This window comes from Delphinapterus leucas, chromosome 18, assembly GCF_059928025.1.
Source record: "Delphinapterus leucas isolate spDelLeu-1000000601 "Yukka" chromosome 18, BTC_Dleu_Yukka2, whole genome shotgun sequence".
Classification (NCBI taxonomy): domain Eukaryota; kingdom Metazoa; phylum Chordata; class Mammalia; order Artiodactyla; family Monodontidae; genus Delphinapterus; species Delphinapterus leucas.
In genome coordinates this window covers 64,715,093-64,736,097 of record NC_143146.1, presented here as the reverse complement: position 1 = coordinate 64,736,097, position 21,005 = coordinate 64,715,093, and the positions used below count along the sequence as shown (strand labels likewise).

Genomic DNA, 21,005 nt, shown 5'->3' with positions numbered 1-21,005 from the left:
TAAATCCCACTTGATCATGGTGTATGATCCTTTTAATGTGTTGTTGGATTCTGTTTGCTAGTATTTTGTTGAGGATTTTTGCATCTATATTCATCAGTGATATTAGTCTGTAATATTCTTGTTTTCTAGTATCTTTGTCTGGTTTTGGTATCAGGGTGATGGTGGCCTCATAGAATGAGTTTGGGAGTGTTCCTTCCTCTGCAGTTTTTGGAAGAGTTTGAGAAGGATGGGTGTTAGCTTTTCTCTAAATGTTTGATAGAATTCACCTGTGAAGCCATCTGGTCCTGGACTTTTGTTTGTTGGAAGATTTTTAAATCACAGTTTCACTTTCATTACTTGTGATTTGTCTGTTCATATTTTCTATTTCTTCCTCGTTCAGTCTTGGAAGGTTATACCTTTCTAAGAATTTGGCCATTTCTTCCAGGTTGTCCATTTTATTGGCATAGAGTTGCTTGTAGTAGTCTCTTAGGATGCTTTGTATTTCTGTGGTGTCTGTTGTAACCTCTTCCTTTTCATTTCTAATTTTATTGATTTGAGTCCTCTCCCTCTTTTTCTTGATGAGTCTGGCTAATGGTTTATCAATTTTGTTCATCTTCTCAAAGAACCAGCTTTTAGTTTTATTGATCTTTGCTATTGTTTTCTTTGTTTCTATTTCATTTATTTCTGCTCTGATCTTTATGATTTCTTTCCTTCTGCTAGCTTTGGGTTTTGTTTGTTCTTCTTTCTCCCGTTCCTTTAGTGTAAGGTTAGATTGTTTATTTGAGCTTTTTCTTGTTTCTTGAGGTAGGCTTGTATAGCTATAAACTTGCCTCTTAGAACTGCTTTTGCTGCATCCCATAGGTTTTGGATCATTGTGTTTTCATTGTCATTTGTCTCTAGGTATTTTTTGATTTCTTCTTTGATTTCTTCAGTGATCTCTTGGTTATTTGGTAATGTATTGTTTAGCCTCCATGTGTTTGTGTTTTTTACGTTTTTTTCCCTGTAATTCTTTTCTAATCTCATAGCGTTGTGGTCAGAAAAGATGCTTGTTATGATTTCAGTTTTCTTAAATTTACTGAGGCTTGATTTGTGACCCAAAATGTGATCTATCCTGGAGAATGTGTAATCTGCTGTTTTTGGATGGAATGTCCTATAAATATCAATTAAATCTATCTGGTCTATTGTGTCATTTAAAGCTTATGTTTCCTTATTTATTTTCATTTTGGATGATCTGTCCGTTGGTGTAAGTGAGGTGTTAAAGTCCCCCACTATTATTGTGTTACTGTCGATTTCCTCTTTTAGAGCTGTTAGCAGTTGCCTTATGTATTGAGGTGCTCCTATGTTGGATGTATATATATTTATAATTGTTATATCTTCTTCTTGGATTGATCCGTTGATCATTATGTAGTGTCCTTCCTTGTCTCTTGTAACATTCTTTATTTTAAAGTCTATTTTATCTGATACGAGTATTGCTACTCCAGCTTTCTTTTGATTTCCATTTGCATGGAATATCTTTTTCTAGACCCTCACTTTGAGTCTGTATGTGTCTGTAGGTCTGAAGTGGGTCTCTTGTAGACAGCATATATATGGGTCTTGCTTTTGTATCCAGTCAGCAAGCCTGTGTCTTTTGGTTGTAGCGTTTAATCCATTCATGTTTAAGGTAATTATCAATATGTATGTTCCTATGACCATTTTCTTAATTGCTTTGGGTTTGTAGGTCCTTTCGTTTCTTGTGTTTCCCGCTTAGGGAAGTTCCTTTAGCATTTGTTGTAGAGCTGGTTTGGTGGTGCTGAATTCTCTTAGCTTTTGCTTCTCTGTAAAGCTTTTGATTTCTCCATAGAATCTGAATGAGATCCTTGCTGGGTAGAGTAATCTTGGTTGTAGGTTCTTCCCTTTCATCACTTTAAGTATATCATGCTACTTCCTTCTGGCTTACAGAGTTTCTGCTGAGAAATCAGCTGTTAACCTTATGGGAGTTCCCTTGTATGTTATTTGTCGTTTTTCCCTTGCTGCTTTTAATAATTTTTCTTTGTCTTTAATTTTTGCCAGTGTGATTACTGTGTTTCTTGGCATGTTTTTCCTTGGATTTATCCTCTGTGGGACTCTCTGTGCTTCCTGGACTTGGGTGGCTATTTCCTTTCCAGTGTTAGGGAAGTTTTCTATTATAATCTCTTCAAATATTTTCTCTGGTCCTTCCTCTCTCTCTTCTCCTTCTGGGACCCCTATAATGCATATGTTGTTGCATTTAATGTTGTCCCAGAGGTCTCTTAGGCTGTCTTCATTTCTTTTCATTCTTTTTTCTTTCCCACAGCAGTGAATTCCACCATTCTGTCTTCCAGGTCACTTATCTGTTCTTCTGCCTCAGTTAATATGCTGTTGATTCCTTCTAGTGTAGTTTTCATTTCAGTTATTGTATTGTTCATCTCTGTTTGTTTGTTCTTTCATTCTTCTAGGTCTTTGTTAAACATTTCTTACATCTTCTTGATCTTTGTCTCCATTCTTTTTCCGAGGTCCTGGATCATCTTCACTATCATTATTCTGAATTCTTTTTCTGGAAGGTTGCCTGTCTCCACTTCATCTTGTTTTTTTTCTGAGGTTTTATCTTGTTCCTTCATCTGGTACATAGCCCTCTGCCTTTTCATCTTGTCTGTCTTTCTGTGAATGTGGTTTTTGTTCCACAGGCTGCAGGATTGTCATTCTTCTTGCTTCTGCTCTCGCCTCTGGATTTTAAAAAAATGTGTTTAATATTCATTGTTGTACCTTATTCTGATTTTAAACTTCTTGTGAGGAGGAGTAGCCCTGTTTTTGTGTTCCTTATGTAGTATAAGTGTACACTGTGTTCAGACTGAGTATAGATTTTAGAGTATGAGGTGTGAGTAATGAATGCCTTATACACCTCCAAAACTCTTACTGCTTTTTGAGGGGGAGGTAGAGGGATGGGCTGGGAATTTGGGGCTGGTAGATGCAAACGATTACATTTAGAATGGATAAACAACAAAGTCCAAGTTTATAGCACAGAGAGTTATATCCAGTCTCCTGGGATAAACCATAATGGAGAAGAATATTAAAAAAAGAATCTATGTGTAAACCTCACTGTGCTGTATAGCAGAGATTGCGACAGCCTTTTAAATCCGCTACACTTCAATAAAAAATAAAATACAACAATTCAAATAAAACATCTTACTGCTTTTAGTAAAGAACCAGAAGTGCTGTAGCTAAAATTCATTATTTACAGTACCAGGGATGTAATGTACAACATGATAAATATAATTAACACTGCTGATTATATGTGAAAGTTGTTAAGAGGAAATCCTAAAAGCTGTCATCACAAGAAAAAAATGTTTATTTCTTTAATTTTCAACCTATATGAGATGATGGATGTTCACTAAAGTTATTGTGATAATCATTAATGATGGATGTAAATCAAATCATTATGTTGTATACCTTATACAGTGCTATATGTCAATTATATCTCAATAAAACTGGTATAAAAAAGATAAATCCATTATTTACCTTCTTGCAAAATGGGTATCAAATGTATAGTTAACAAATTTTTCAAATGCTTGTTAGAGTATTTTCAGCTATATCATTTATGGAGAATAATTTTTATGTCATTTTGATGCATTTATTGTTAGGCTCAGTTAATTACAGGAACAATCACTAATCAACAGATTAAAAAAATATCTCAAAGCCTCATCTAAATAAGTAGTTTTCCAAACCAGTTTCTACCGTCCTCCCTTCCAACAAAAAGGTAGTACAGCCAATAGCATTACTCCACTCTGCTCAGAAAATTTACTCAGCGTATCTTCCTTCTACCCAGTCTAATTTTGGGAGCTTTAGCAATTTTGGGAAAATGTTAGGTTGCTCCAGCAAATCAAAGTTGCTTAAATCAAGAGTTTGAGACCCCATGAGAACAGTGTGCTGATGACGCGAGATCCAAGTGGACTCCCCTTCTCTTTCCATCTAACTAGTTTTGTTCTTTTTTAGACCACAGATCCACTTATTTCTGCAGATAATTTTACAAATGTATTAGTTTGGTCATGGATGTTCTAAAAACGGATTATTTCTAGCTCAGAAGATCAGAGAGGCTTCTTGGATGAGAGAGTACATTTTTACTGAGAATTAAGGGCATTTAAAGTGGGTGAGACAGACATTCTATGCAAATGGAGGTACGCGAGTAAGCAAGGGAATTGAGGTCAGGAAGAGCAGGGCAGATAGAACAGTCAGGAGTCGCGCTGGATTGCAGCATTAGAGTAGTGATGCAGAAGGTGTTATAAAGGGTTCTGAGTGATAGGGTAAGGAATTTTGACTTCTCTGAAACCAGAAGAAGCCATGGGACCTCCTTGAAGAAAGGCCCTGGGTAGGGGAGAGACACGAACAAATGTTTGCTTTAGAAAGATTAATCTACGAGCAGTGCTCATGGTACATTAAATGGGGAACAGACTGTATGGGGGAAGACCGGGTAGGAGTTTTTCTTAGATACTCCAGGCAAGAAAAGTTTGTTAGGGCCTGAACTGAGGTGATGAGACATAGTTATGCCATTGACAGAAGCAGGAGACATAAGAGAAGTAAGTTTGGGAGTAAAGCTTTAAAGACACATTTTTAATTCAGTTATAAAAATCAGAAAAAGATGTTTTCATCAGTAGGTATATAGAAATAGAAGTAGCTGGGGATGACGAAGTAAATGTCATGAAAACGTAAGGGGTTAATGCAGATTTAATGAGCCCAGTGTTATTTTTTTCTAAAAACATTTGCTTCAGTTTATTTAAAACTATTTCTATTCTTTTATGTACTTATGTAGAAATGCGTATTTGAAAATGCTGTGATTTGTTGTAGGCAAGTGTCACATTTTTGCGAGAGATAAGAAATCTAGGAGATATGGTTATTAGTGTAGGAGCTATAGGTGAAAGGACAGTATATTGTAAGTTATTCTGAGATTTGAAGTATTGATAAATTTGAATAATTATAAGTCTCTTTAAGGCTAATGTGTTATCAGTCATGTTTTCAAAATCAGTACATTGATGCTGGGTCACGGTTTCTGTTTCTTGTTTAGTAATCCACGGTATATCAGGCACTGTTCTAGCCCTAAAGATAAGGCAGTGAACAAAACACAGCTCCTGCCCTCCTGCAACCTGCATACTAATGGAGAAGATGTAATAAAGAAATAATAAATATAAAAAAACCTTTTATCCCCAAACCAAAATGACTAACTTAGGTAGTTGTACAATGGTTTTAATAATATATATGTGATAATTATGAAAACGAAGTTCGTTGGTTCATGTGTGGAGCTTTCTTACAGTGCCTAGTGTTTCATTCTCAGATTATGTGTTCACATTCTGTTTGTTTATCACTAGAGAGCAGATCATAAAACAGTCTACAGAATTAGTCTGCAGAGCCTATGGTGAAGTGCATGCAGCTGTGATGAGTCCAGTCAATGAATACAAAGACCCAGAGAGCATTCTACACCGATCGCCGCAGCAAGTGCAGACACTTCTCTCCTGATTATCTTAGAATGTGTTAGCAAAATATTGCATTCCTAAAACACTGAAGGTTTTCTTGGTTTTTAGTCTGTTAATCTTTACTTTGAAATTTGATGGTTACAGTTTTCTTTGTATCATAAGAATGCAGCTCCCAATAATTGCTTTGCTTTGGTCACAGTAAAGTGAAAGTAAGTAACACGTGTTGACCTGAGTTGGCATTGCTCTGTGTCTGCACTCCACGTCTCTCCAGCTCTGCAGTTCCCCTCAATTCTGGAATATAAATATGTGGGAAAAGAGTAGTATGAGAGGTTTGAGGGATTTTTCTTTTTTACAACATTAGTTCTAAATTAACTGTACATTAAAAAATTATCTAAACTTAGGAATTAGTTTGAAGATAGGACCTAATAAATATCTCTTAAAGATTCATTTGCTTTTCTGCTAGATATTGTGAGTAGGTATACTTAAACTGAGGAGCAGAAATGTACATTCAGCAAAAATAGGAAAAGAGAGAAGTAATTTAAAGGTGACTTCTACTCTGTGTCCGCCCCAGGCTGAATTCAAGGTGAAGTTTGGCACTTCATATGGGGTGCAGGCATCCTGTGCTGGGTGTAAACCTAGTGTTTAAGAAAGAATATTTGTGCTACAATGTGGACTCTAACTTCAACCATCTACACACTTTGGTGTTCAAACCAAAGAAATAAGGTATACTCTAACCCTGCAGGAAAAATGCCAGAGTAGCGATTGCTAATTGCCGTTATGTCTAGCCTTATGGTGGCCCCTTGTTTGGGCTCTGACTTTAAAACCGTACCAAGAGTAAGATTCAAAATCACTGTTTTTGTTTTTGGTTTTTAAAAAAAAAAAAAAAATCTAAATGTGTTTGATGTGACTTGACTTTGACTTTGTTGGTAAGATTTTGAGGACAGATTTTTATCAGCAAAATATCTTAATTTCTGGGCTTCCCTGGTGGCGCAGTGGTTGAGAGTCCGCCTGCCGATGCAGGGGACACGGGTTCGTGCCCCGGTCCAGGAAGATCCCACATGCCGCGGAGCGGCTGGGCCCGTGGGCCATGGCCGCTGAGCCTGCGCGTCCGGAGCCTGTGCTCCGCAACGGGGGAGGCCACAACAGTGAGAGGCCCGTGTACCGCAAACAAACAAAAAAAAATCATAATTTCTGGTAAATCCATAAAAAGAGCTAAGTCTCTAAATTATATGTGAGAAAATGCGGCATAAGGAAAAAATTGACTAGGTTAAAATATTTTGAAAAGTAGTAAGATAAAATTACTATTTATATAGCAAATACAGAATATATAACAAATTAGTATTTACAGAACACGGCGTGTTCGTCTATCTGAAATATGATTTTTTTGGAGCAAGAGTGATTGATTATATATCATCTCTTTTGGTATTTAATCTGTATTTTTAGTCTTTTTCCTTCAATGAGTATATGTGATATATAAAAGATAGAAAATAAAGTATGATATAAATCAAGAGCTTAAATTTTATATAATTTATATCTACTGTGAGAAAAGATTGCTTACTTACCATTAGTGAATTCCTTTGATTTCTAGGAAGAAAGTATATTTAGTTTTTTACTTAATTTTTTCAAATAAAATATTAAACTGTTTTAGAGCAGCAATCATTGCAGTGTTTTTATACATTGCATCAGTGTGTTTTTAGAAAATATGCTAATAGGAAAGAAAGTACAATATAGGGCCAAATTGAGATAACCAATGGAAGATTGATGAGCAGAATGTGGTATCAGTGTGATCTTGAAAACTTAATTAAAATAAATGATTGTAAGTGTTAATTCATTAGCTTAACACTGCATTTGCTATTTACTTCATAGTTTGCATCTTGAACTGTTTTGAGATGGCGCAAGTATAACCTTAGGTAATGCGTGTCAGCCTTTCCTTCAGAGAGAAAAGGTATTTGCCTGACCAAAACCCACTCTGGTTGAACGTTTCCATTTCTTTCTTTGTGCTTGTACTTGGAACAGGTGAATGTTATCTGAGAAAAATCTCACAAATAGACTGATTGACTTTTTAAATTCATGATCACAGTCTTCAAATGGCACTCAATATTGCTTTGTAGTTCTACTCTGTCTCTGGGAAACTCACCTCCCCACTTTTCAGGATGACTTTTCCACCCTCACTTAGTTAATGACCTTCATAATTCATTGAGAAAACAGCTGGTAGGCTAATCTCCTGCATTTTTCTACCCTCATATATTGCACTCATCTTCATCTTTCCTCCTTTTGTGTTGGAGACAGTGTCCCTCCTCCTGTGACAGGCTGTTCCCTTCCTCTGAACTCTGGCTTCCATTCTCTCACCTTCTCAGAGATGTTTCTGAGTTATCCCTCTCTTTTGCTTCAGCAACTTGTGACTTCTCTGTAGGATTATTCTCGACAGCATACACAGTGCTCTAGTGTTGATAGTATTTTTTAAAACTTTCCACCTCCCAGATCCTCACACCTCCATTTCTCTGCTGCTTTTTTTTAATGATCGTCTATGCATGCTGTCTTAAATTTCTGCTGCCATTATGTCTTAAATTAGCCCCATATGGCTTCAGCATCACCACTACAACACAACCCTGATGAGATCTCCATAGTATCATATGTTGTCAAATCCAATGGATTCTTCTCATTCCTTATTTTATTAAACTTTCAATAGCATTCCACACACTTATGTCTGAAATACTATACTTCCTAGGCTTTCACAGCACAACTTTCTGCTAGTTTTCCTTCCACTTCATTAGCCAAACCCCTCTCAACCTCCTTCCCTGGTTCTTTTGCCTCTTTGTGACCTTTAAAAGTTCGCATACTCTAGGGCTTGATCCTCAAATTTTTTTCCTTGCCTTAGGAGTTTTTTATTATCTCACTATAGCCTGACCTTTTCTGACTGCTATTAGCTCACGTCCTTAGGTCTATCCATATAGTGGAATACTCTACAGTAGTGAAAAATGAAGTAATTTCCAAATACATAATGTTGAACAAAAAAAAGAAATTACAGAATAATATAGTATGAGTCCATTTATAGAATTAAAAAAAAAGATAAAACAAATTTATACATTATTCATGGATACACATGTGGTAAAGCTAGAAGGAAAGATAGGAAATGATGCGGAATTCAAGATTATCTCACAGGATCTTTAGAAGTTACTAATGTTCTGTTCTTACAATGGAGTGTTGGTATATGTATATTCATTTTGTTATTTTCTAAAATTTACATATATGTGACGTGAACTCTTGTCTATATATTCCACAATTTTAAAAAGAGTTTAAAAAAATTGTTTAACACAGGGCCTGGGGTAAAGTTAGAACTCAGTATGTGTTAGCTAATATTTTTCATTGTGCTTGTTATTAAACACATTTATTAAGTACCAACTGGGGCAGGCTCTGTGATAAGCAACAAGGTTTTAAAAGACCACTAAAATGTGCTTCTGTCATTGAATTCCCTGTCTTGCACAGATATCACATGTATTATAAGTAGACACAATGCAGTTTGATAGGGTGTTTGTGCATGTAGGTAAGAGGAAAAAATGAACTAACATCATTTTTTATGAAAGCCACATGTATGTACTTGAGGTTGAAGAGGCTGAGAGCATAGAAAAGAAAGTTTTAAAACACAACCATACATTTTTAATTCTTTGATGATCATAATGACTGGGTTACATTAATTAGCTATTTGATTAAGATGCAAAATTGTCTTATAGGTTGGGGACATCAACAAAAACATTGGATTAAGGAATTCCAAAATTCTGCCTCTCCCTAAAAGAAACAATAAAACTGGCCTTCAAAAACTGTCAAGATCAACTTTTTCAGAATGCTAGAAACCAGCTAAAAGCTAATAGCAGTTAGATTGTGCTTATTAAAAAGCTGAGCAAAACAAGCTGAGTCTCGGTATGCTTTGTGGTATTTTAACTTAGGCTAGTCCTATGCTTTGCTCCCAAACTCAGCAATAGCCTTGAAAGTAGCATCCCACGTTTCCTAGTACCGGAGAAAGCAGAATGGACCAGGTTTGCAAAGATTGTCCTTACTTGACATGTCTCATGCCTCCCTGGGAGACCCATTTGAAAAGCTGCTTTTTCTCTTGCCTAACTTGGAACTTGCCCAGGGCTAAAGCCACTACCCAGGGGGAGGGGCCAGTTGAGGGGAGGACACTGCTGCTTGAACTTAGGACAAATGGTAGACTAAGGCAAAAGCTTGGGAAGAAAAGTTAGAAATGAAATACTTAATAAGGGTTTTGAAACACTCTGACATATTCTTGGCAATCTAGAAATCTAGTGCACATGTCTAGCACTGTGCATGCTCAAGAAAGACCAGAAAGACCCTAAGCACTCACCTCTGGGTAACCTTGAGGCTTTGTGGAAGCAGAAAGTGAAGGCTGAAGCAAAGTTAGAAGCTACCTGGCTGAATGTTGAAGGAATGCCTCAACTCTCACACACAACATCTCAGCAAAGACTGGGAGATTTTTTTGGTTCCAGACATTGAAATCTCTGTCCAGTTATTAGCTGACAACTAAATGAATGGACCACTTTAACTGGTCACGCACAACAAAGAATATAGATTTTACAAAATTAGTTCAGGAAGGTCACTGAAACATGCAATAACAACCACGAAAAGCACCAACAGCAGACTCTGAGGGATGGGGTGAGAAAATCTGATTTCCCAACAGAATGGGCACATCATAATATTAAAAATGCTTATGCTTCAAGAAGAAAAAAGCAAGGTGCTCAAAGTATGGCCAGTACACAGAAGGAAAAAAAAAACAGTCAATAGAAGCTGTCCCTGAGTAAGCCCAGATGTTGGACTTACTAGACAAAAGACTTTAAAACATCTCTTCTAAATATGTTCAAGGGCTGAAAGTAAGTATGAGAACAATATCTTACCAAATACAGAATATCAATAAAGAGGTAGAAATTTCAAAAAGGATGTTTTTATAGTTATAAATTTATAATCATAAAAATAATTTAGTCATAATTTTATTAAAATTATAGAAAAGAAACTTCTGCAGTTGAAAAGTATATTAACTGAAATGAAAAATTCACTATAGGAGTTCATCAGATTTGAGCAGGCAGAAAAAAGTATCAGCAAACTTGAAGATAGGTCAATTGAGATTATCCAGTCTGAGGAACAAAAAGAAAAGAATGAAAGAGAATGAACAGAACCTCAGAGACCTTTGGGATATTATCAACAATATTCACACAACGGGAGTCTCAGAAAGAAAAAATAGGGAGAAAAGGACCAAAAGAATATTTGGAGAAATATTGGCAGGAAACTTTACAAATTTGATGAAAACCTTAATATACACACTCAAGAAATTCACCAAGCTCTATTGTAGGATAAATTCAAAGAAATACACCAAGACACATCACAATCAAACTATCAAAAGGCAAAGACCAAGAAGGAATCTTGAAAGCAAGAGAACTCATTATTTTGCAAGTGATCCCCAATAACACCTGATTTCACATCAGAAACCACAGAGGCCAGAAAGCACTGGATGACATATTCAAAATGGTGGAAGAACCACTGTTAGAATTCTATATCCAGCAAAACTGTGAAAATATAGGAGAAAGTAAGACATTCTAAGATAAAAAACAATCATACCATACATGAATGTTTAAGGGTTCTTGAGGCTGAAATGAAAGGGTACTAGACAGTAACTCAAATTAGCAAAGAAATAAAGAATAGCAAGGAAATACAATACATGGGCAACCCTGTAAACCAACTAGATTTAATAGACATCTACAGAACACCCCATCCAGCAACAGAGTATACAGCCCTCTCATGGGCACATGCTGAATTATCTAAGACCACATGTTAGACCACAATACCAGTCTCAGTAAATTTAAAAAGATTAAAGTGTGTTCTCCAGCCACAATGACATGAAATTAGAAATCAATAGCAAAAGGAAAATTTGAAAATATGTGGAAATTAAATAGCATACTCTTAAATAACCAATGGGTCAAAGAAGAAATAAGAAGGAAATTAGAGAAAACTTCGAGATAAAAGTTTCGTATTAAACAGCATATCAATTCTTATGGGAAACAGCAAAAACAGTGCTCAGAGGGAAATTTATAGACTACATTAAAGAAAAATAAATTTAAAACCTACCTTTATACCTTAAAAAACTAGGAAAAGAAAAGCAAACAACTGAAAGCAAGAAGAAGGAAATAGTAAAGATTATAGCAGACAGAAAAAATATAGAATAGAGAAGTAACTTATTTCAGCAAATGGATGTGCTAACCATTCTGTAATGCATGTACAGATGTGTTTGAGTACACATGTAAAAAAGATGTTTCAAAAATTGTTTCTTACACAGCATGTTGAAAAGAGTGTTATTTCTGAGAATGTATGGGCTGACCATTGTGTAATGCATGCAGACAGGTGTTTAAAGATATGTAAGAAGAAGTTTCTAGGAGTGCTCCCTGCTCATTGTGTTAAGAATAATGTTATTTCAGTTACTGGATGTGCTGACCATTCAGTATTGCATGTAGAGAGGTGTTTATATATTTTAAAATATAAAATAGGAAAATACAGAACAGAAAAGTTGGTTTTTTGAAAAAATTTTTTTAAAAATTGACTACCCTTTAGCTGGACAAAGAAAAAAAAGACAAAATTACTAAAATCAGATATGAAAAGAAGGGACATTACTACCTCACAAAAATAAAAATGATAACAATACTACAAATAAATACATGTCAACAGATAATATAGATGAAATGGACAAATATTTAAAAAAACAAACTAAACTGACTCAGGAAGAAATAGAAAATCTGAATAGACCTATAGCAAAGAGACTGAGTCAATAATAAAAACACTTCTAATTTTAAAAAAAGCCCAGGACTAGATGTCTTCACTGGTGAATTCTACCAAATGTTTGAAGGATTAACACTAATTCTTATCAAATTCTTCCAAAAAATAGAAGAGCAGGGAGCACATCCTAACATATTCTATGAGCCCAGTATTTGTTATTGGTATGACGAAGCCAGAAAAGGCACCACAAGAAAACTACAGACCAATATCCTTTGTGAATATTGACACAAAATCCTTAACAGAATACTAGCAAACAGAATCTAGCAACATATTAAAGGGTTATATACTATGATTAAGTGGATTTATTCCAGATGCAAGGTCAGTTTAACATGAAAGTCAATGTACTATACCATATTAATAGAATAAATGAAGAAAAAAATGCATGATCACCTCAACAGATGCAGGAAAATCTAACACCCTTTCATGCTAAAATAAAAAAACACTCAACAAACCAGGAATAGAAGAGAATTTCTTCAACTGAAAGGACATTGATGAAAACCACACTGCTAACATTGTACCTAGTGATGAAAAACTGAAGACTGCCCCCTGCCGAGATTATGAAGAAGATAAAGATGTACACTCCTGCCACTTCTATTCCACATTATACCAGAAATTCTAGCAGAGCAATTAGGTAAGAAAAAATTAAAGGCACACAGATTGAAAAGGAAGAAGAAACACTATGTTTATTTGCCAATGATTATGGTCTATATATATTTATATGTATATAATACTAAAGAGTAAAAAAACCTAAGACTATAAGAACTAATAAACAATGTAGTAACATTGCAGTATACAAGATCAGTATGCAAAAGTCTGTTGTATTTCTAAACATTAGCCATGAACAATCTGAAAATTAAGAAAACAATTCCATTTATGGTGGCACCACAAAGAATAAAATACTTAGTAGATTTAACCAAGGAAGTGAAATACTTTTCCACTGAAAACTACAATACCCTATTGAAAGAAATGAAAGATGCCCTAAATAAGTGGAAAGACATTTCACGTTCATGGATTGGAAGACTGAAGACTGTTAACATGGCAATATTCCCCAAATTGATCTATAGATTCAGTGCAACCTCTATCAAATTTCCATCTGCCTTTTTGTGTTCCAGAAATAGGCTGATTCTAAAATTCATATGACCATACGGGGGACCTTGAATAGCCAAAGCAATCGTGAATCTTCCCAGTTTCAAAACTTGTTACAATGCCACAGTAATCGAAACAGTGGGATAGTAGCATAAGGATAGACATATAGTTCAGTGGAACAATTTAGAGTTCAGAAATAAACCCGTGCATCCATCATCAACTGATTTTTTTACACGGCTGCCAAGACCGTTCAATGGGGAAAGAATAGTCTTTTTAACGAATGGCACTGGAACAACTGGAAAACCACATGGAAAAGATGGAAGCTGGACCTATATCTCATACCATATCCAAAAATCAACTCAAAATCAAAGATCTAAATGTAAAAGCTAAAAACTAAAACTCTGAGAAGGAAACATAGGTGTAAATCTTTGTGGCCTTGTATTAAGCAACAAGTTTTCATCTTTTATACAATAATGGATTTTTAAATAAAAATATAAGTAAAATGTAGAGTCACATAATAATGTTGAATACTTGCAGTAGGTCAGTTTATTTTTCCTATTAGTTAAATATGCTGTTAACAATTATAAATAGATAGGCCTACATATGGTTACTTTGGGGCTATAGTTGTATTTAAGCACAACTATTTGGAAAATACATACTTATTCCTCCTCAGAGAGAATGTGCTTTTGGAAATGGATAATATAATTGTGTATTTTTATGGATCCAAATATAAAACTACCATAAATTGGCTATGAAATGAATGTAATAATCATATTAATAACAGCATGCTAGCCTATCAAATTCAACTAACATTAAGGCCAGTGAATATTAAAAAATAAAAACTTTCCTAGCACTGATAATGTAATAAGTAAAAATAAATTGTACTAAGTTTATAAAAATGAGATGAACTGGGGAAAAATTTTGATAGGGCCAAAAATATCCATATGAAATATTTGCTTGCTCTGAGGGGATATATCATTTTTTGACAAAGTGTTTTGTCATTGTGTATTTTAAACAGGGAAAGTCCAAGCCAATCTAGAGTTTTCAAAGTTTATAGCTTTGCCACCAGAAAATTAATGTACTTGAGTATGCTCTTTATTTCCATTAATGTCAAGATCTGAAATTCCCCTGGAACAAGCATTAGTTTTTTGCCCACTAGCTGCAAAATGACAAGGAGCAAGAGTGATTTTCCTTATGCAAGCCATCATCAAAAGTTGGGTCTCCTGTGTAGAGCCCAGCCTTTCTACGGGTGTCATATGTATGAGCCTAGTTTGCAGGATTCAGACAAGAGCTGGCTACTGTTGCTAGCCAGGCCTCTGATGGAATATAAAATGGTAATGGGGATTGAACTGAGGTAGAAAAATGCACTTGCCTTAGAAGCCACGTCTTAAAAAGGAAACCAAAGATTTGATTAATATTCCACAGACTTGTAATATGTATTTAATAGCAGATCAGAAATCTTTCTTGCTTAACAACTGTATTAGTTCCTTTTCATAAACAAAGATGTAAACAAAGCAAGCATTTGAAAGCCAAAAGGCTGTCGTTAAAAACAAAAGTAAACAACAAAAAGAAAAACATCAAGTTACCCTGCTTTTATTCTGAATCTTACAAAGAAGAAAATCACTTATCCACTGAGTAGTAACAGGTTAAGGTAATGAATCATACAGTATTAAACCATGATGGAATTTGCAGAAACCAAAAATGTGCAAATTCACTCTTATGATTTCCCGAAAGACTCTCTTTTTGCAAGTGGTAAATCATTAGCAGTGGTGTTGCTCTTGGTAACCGCAGGTCCTAAGGGATGGTGCAGAATTAGTATTGCTTCCTACTTTCTGTATGTCATCATGGTGGGGTGAGGCTAGTGCCATCTCTGTCATATATCTAATTTCCACATATGTGGTTACATTTCTGGGTCTTTGTTGCATTCTTCTCATGGGTGTATTTATTCCTGCACCAATAAGTGATACTTGAATTGTCAGAGCTTTATAATAAATCTTGATATCAGGTAGGGTGTTCCATTTTATTTTCTTCACCTAGAGTGCTTTGGGCATTCTTGGCTTTTTGCTATTTCACTTAGGTTTTAGAATCAACTTTATATTTCTCAAACAGCAGTTGGGAATATGGTTGTGATTACTTTGAATCTATATATAAATTTGGATAGAATTAATATCTCTATGATCTTAAATAATTCAATTTGTGAACCTGTTGAATTTTCCCTATTTATTTATAGTAGGGTTAGTGTCCCTTAGAAAAACTTATAATTTTCTCCATATAAATCTAAGAAAATTTTGTTATATTTTTTTCCTAAGAAGCTTACAATTCTTGTTTATAGTGTAAGTGGTATCTATTTTTAAGTTACATTTTTAAATTATTGGTTGCTGTATGTAGAAATGGAATTGATTTTTGTGTGTTGATTACATTAGATCCAAGCATTAACTAACTTTTTATTTCTGATGATTTTACTTTGGGTTTTCTGTATAGACATTTATATTATTTGAGACTAGATGACACTTTTGTTTCTTTCTTTGCAATCTATGAGCCCTTTATTTCTTTTCCTTGCCTTAATGTGCTGACTACAACCTCTAGCACGATGTAACTAATAGCAATGATAATAGACACTTCATTCTGATTTTAAAGGTAATGCTTGCAGTATCTCACCACTGAGAATTAGGTTTTTAGTTGATTAATCAGAGAGGAAGTTCTTTATATTCTTACATGCTCTTAGTTATTAATTATGACTAAGTGTTGAATTTTATTAAGTGACTTTCAGAATCTATTGAGATGTGCATGTGGCTTTTTTCTTTTACTTTTTAATCTGGTAAATGACATATTTTTTCTGATGATAAAGAACTCTTGCATTCCTGGGATAATCCTAAATTGATCATATTACTGTCTCTTTTTGTATAAACCACTGGATTTAGTTTTGTTTATTTTTGTATGTTGACTAGTGACCTTGCTAAATTTGCCAATTAATTCTAAATTTTATCTGTAGATTCTTTTGTAAACTTTATCCATGCATTCCATCACATAGTCGGTGATTAATGGGAGTTTTGATTCTTCTTTTAATTTTTCTAGCTCTATGGTACTGTATAATGTTTAACCAGTATGATGTTACAGTGTTGAATAGAAGCGGTGAGGGTAGTCACCCTTGTCACCCTTGACTACCCTTTAGAGGGTAGTCACCCTTCTAAAATGTGGGGAAGGAGTGAAAGCTTTCACTAGTAGATATTTTGTAGATAAGCTTTATCAAATTAATAAAGTTCACTTCTGTTCTAATTACTTTAAATTATGAATGAGTATTGAATATTATCAAAAAATTTTTTTTCTCTATTTAGATAACCATATGGTACCCCTCCCCATTATTTGCTTAATGTGGAGAATTTCAAATGTCAGAATAACCTTGCCTTCCTGGAATAAATCCAATGGGCATAATGTACAATCTCTTTTTATATATCTCTTGATTTGTTTTATTAATATTCTATTTAGAATTTTTGCATCATGTTCATGAGAGATTGCTCTGTAATTTTCCTTTTTTATCAATGTCCTTGTCAGGTTTTGGTAACCAAACCTCATAAAACTAAGTGGGATGTGTTTTCCCTTTTTCTCTTGTCTGGAATAGTTTGTGTAAAATTGTTATTACTTCTTCCTTAAATGTTTAGAAGAATTCCAGGTGAAACCAGCTTACCTGGTGTTGTCTTTGTGGAAAGGGTTTAAATTGCAGGATTAGTTTTAAAAATAGATATAGGACTATGCATATGGTCTATTTCTTCTTGTGTTAGTTTTGATGAATTCTGTTTTTCAAGGTATATGTCCATTTCATCTAAATTTATTGTCATCCTCTTATCTTTTTTAATGTCTGTGGACCTGGTAATAGTAATTTGTGTTTTCTTTATTTCTTTTTTTGTTTCCTTTTTAGTCTTGCTAAGAGTTATGGACTTTGCTAGTCTTGTCAGAGAATCTGTTTTTGATGTGATTGATTATGTTTGTTTTCTATTTTCTTGATTTTTTTCCTTATCTGTATTATTCCCTTCCTACTACTTTATTGGTATTTTATTTGCTCTTCTTCTTCTACCTTCTTTTTTTTTGGCCATGCTGCTCAGTTTGCAGGATCTTAGTTCCCTGACTGGGATCCAACCCATGCCCCCTACAGTGGAAGCGTGGCATCCTAACCACTGGACCACCAGGGAATTCCCTTTTTCTACCTTCTTGAAGTGGAAGTTATATCATCAGTTTTCAAATTTTCTTCTTTTGTAATATATTCACTTAAATATGTTCATCTGTATTTCCTTCTAACACAGACTTAGCTATATCCATAACTTTTATGTCATATTTTTATTATCTTTCACTTCAAAGTATTCTCTCATTTCCATTGTGATTTCTTTTTTGACTCATGAATTATTTAGAAATGTATTTACAAATATATGAAGACTTACTAGTTATCTTTTTATTATTGATTTTGAGCTTAATTCTACTGTAGCCAGGAAATATATATTGTATATCAGTCCTTTTATATTTGTTCATACTTGCTTTAGGGTCCAGCATATGACCTATTTAAGTGAACGCTATCCCTCTTACACTTGAAAATGATGTGTTCTGTAGTTACTGGGTGCAGCGTTCCACATGTGTTAAGAGGATAAACATTGTTAATCTTGTGCAGATCATCTGTAGTCATGATGTTTGATCTGCATGTTGTCTCAGCTACTGAGAGAGATTTAAAAACAAACTTTTTAACTGTGATTGTGGATTGGCTTATATTTCTTTTTAGTTTTGTCAGTTTATGCTTTATATGCTTTGAAGCTATTTCTCAATATTTAAATTTTATTCATTATAATTTTTTCTTTGAACCATTAGTTACTTAGAAGTACATTATTTGCAATTTTGCTATTAAAGTTTTTAGCAAGGGAATGAGGCAATAAAATTTATTTCTTAAAAAGAAATATTGATGATGATGTCGATTTCCTTCTGCCATGCCCCTTTGGCATCCACTTGCTGTGTCCTACTCCACAGTTATAAACGTAAACTATAGACTTACCAGTTAAGCTGATGTATGAACTAGTGGCAGCACCAGTCACTATGATCCCATGATAAATTCAGCTAAATCCTCACATTCGTATTGTTCACTCCTGTCCTTCTCTCTCAGACCCTGGGTTGGGTGACGTGGATTCTGTTGGCTTTTACTGGTTTTTGAATACTAGCCTATGACTTTAATCTCTAAGAGATCTTGATATCTTATATACTAGAGATAATCTGATTTAATTGACCAAAACGACCTCATCTCAAAGTGAGTTATGGTAAATAAAAACGTTAACAAGTATAAGCAAGTATATCACACTGGTTTCCAGCTCCCAGTTTTTTGAGATAATAAAATGTGAATCCTTTTTATCACTGAACATTGCAATATTCATTGTAGATGGTTTTTCTTGAACAAAATAAGGAGGCAGTTTTCTTGTTTGGTGGACATTCTGCTATTTATAAAATCCTCCATAACCTGAAGCATCCACGTAATGTAAAATTCAGGTTGGTTTATATCCAATAGCTTCTGAGAGTTTTCCATGGACTTTTGGTGGTCGGCAAAGGACTTATTGGAATAGAAATATCACAGCTTCTGTGCTGTGTGCAGGTGCTTACTGAGTGTGATGAAGGAATCATTCTCTATCTAACTGAGCACATATTCTGAGCAATTAGGCCAAGTGCCAAAACCATTAAGGCTCAAATGCCAAGTGCCTGTAGGGAGGGTTCTGTTACTGGATTTAGCAACCAACCCCTGGCTCACTTACCAGAGGGGGGCACTCCAGGCTTCCTGATCGCCGTGCCAGCCTGGCTGAGACTCAGCAGCTGTCACCCGGCTGCTGCTGGCTTCTACACGCTCTCCCCATCGCTGCCTCTGTCCCCCCTCTTCTTGCCCATCTGCCCTCCATGTGGCTGCCACTTGAGTGGTGGGCGCACAGTTGGAGGCACCTTACAAGTTGAGTCATGACACCAGCTGACACATTGCATTCACCTTTCCAGTGCCTCCATACCCCGCAAGCCCCTTCTACAGCTTGGCAGCTTGAAAGGAAAGGATTGCCAATTCCTGTTTCATAACATTTCAAGGGCTCCATTCTGAGTCTCTGGAGTATCCTGGCACTCAAGGAAACTGAGCACGGGGGCGGGAGAGGGAGAGCCACACGGGAAATTATGGACATCCAGGCAAGCCCTGGCCTGCACCCAACAAAACCTGGGGAGACAGGGAACGAGAGTAGCATTTGTAACTCCAAAATTGTATCAAGATGAGCTGAAGTCTGGTTCTGTCACTTCCCCATCCTGCCCTGTCCCACAACCATCACCCCCACCCCCCCAAAAAAAGAGCGGTGCAATTTCTTAACAATTTGACTTTTATCCAGCACTGAGGCTCTTTGTTTGTTAGAGCTAAGCATTTGGTCCAAGACTGTCTGATTCTTTCTGTGGGAACTTGAATCAGCACCCGCCACCCCAGGCCCCATAGAAGAAGCAGATGGGGATCTTGGCGAGGTTCGGAAGTCCAGGACTTGGACAGGTTGAGAGTTCTATCTGCCAGGCTGACTGGCTTGTAATTAAAAAGCTTCTCCTCTTCCTCTTTTGCACTTCTGAACTTATCTGAGGAATCAAGAGAGTGTTCAGTCATGCATAGAGACAAATCTGTCCGTATAAGTGCAGATCTGCATTTGAAGTCAAGGGCTTACCAGCAGAGATGAGTCACGCAGGCTGGTTAGGGCGATGGGGCACACCCAGTGTTCTCTGCACGGTTAGGGCTGGGGTGTGCAACCCCCCTTCCCCTCTGTTTGCATCTCCAGTCCCTCACCTAAGCTGCGCCTACACTAAACACCCCTTGACTGCAGGATTCTGAAGTGGGTTTTAGGTCTTGTTAGTGACACTGACACCAGATTGTTAATGTTTATCTGCTTTCTAATACTCAAAAGAAGTCGGTCTTCCCTGGTGGCGCAGTGGTTGAGAGTCCGCCTGCCGATGCAGGGGACACGGGTTCGTGCCTCGGCCCGGGAGGATCCCACATGCCGCGGAGCCTGTGCGTCCGGAGCCTGTGCTCCGCAACAGGAGAAGCCACAGCAGTGAGAGGCCCGCGTGCCGCAAAAAAAAAAAAAAAGTCATTAGTCTCGACATTTTAATGTGTGAGCGTTCTGAGAAAAAACTTAAACTTGCTCCTTTGGACTAAGTTGTGCTCGTTGACAGATTGAATGCATGTTAGAAACTTAAGAACAAAGTGAGGCATGACCACTTACAGCTCTTGGCGTAATAAGAACTTAGAGTTATTTTCACAAATATCTGTCTTTTTCTTTAAAATGTTCTAAAAGTGCCGAGGAGTTGGGGTCTTCTCCCTAGAGGAGCTCTTCAATGGGGCATTGGTGATTTGGGGGGCGGATTTGGAGGGGGCAACAGCAGGAAGCACTGTGGTCAGTGCCCACCTGTGACGGAAGAAGAGTGTTATTTCTCTGTGTGTTCATGGAGGGATCGTTTACGGATCTCACCAGAGTCGTGTGCACACTTCCAGGGCAGGAGGGGAAGATGTCACTTGTAGGGGTTTCCTTCCTTCCTTGTAGGTTGGCAAGGACTGTGCTGCTACCTGGGGGTGTTTCCCCTGGAGTCATTCTCTGATGCTTAGATTTCCCTCTC

The 21,005-nt window shown here is 36.2% G+C and overlaps 1 protein-coding gene across 7 annotated transcripts in view; it reads left to right on the top strand.

Moving 5' to 3' along the window:
- Positions 1-21,005, top strand: part of COG6 (component of oligomeric golgi complex 6) — a 112,692-nt gene that overhangs the window by 56,609 nt on the left and 35,078 nt on the right. The window contains exon 19 of one of the 7 annotated variants that reach the window (XM_022574717.3): positions 5,334-21,005. The exons of the other annotated variants lie outside the window; for them this stretch is intronic. Within the exon in view, the coding sequence (XP_022430425.2) occupies positions 5,334-5,481 (148 nt within the window). The 3' untranslated portion in view covers positions 5,482-21,005. The remainder of the gene's footprint in view (positions 1-5,333) is intronic. 7 annotated transcript variants of the gene reach the window in all.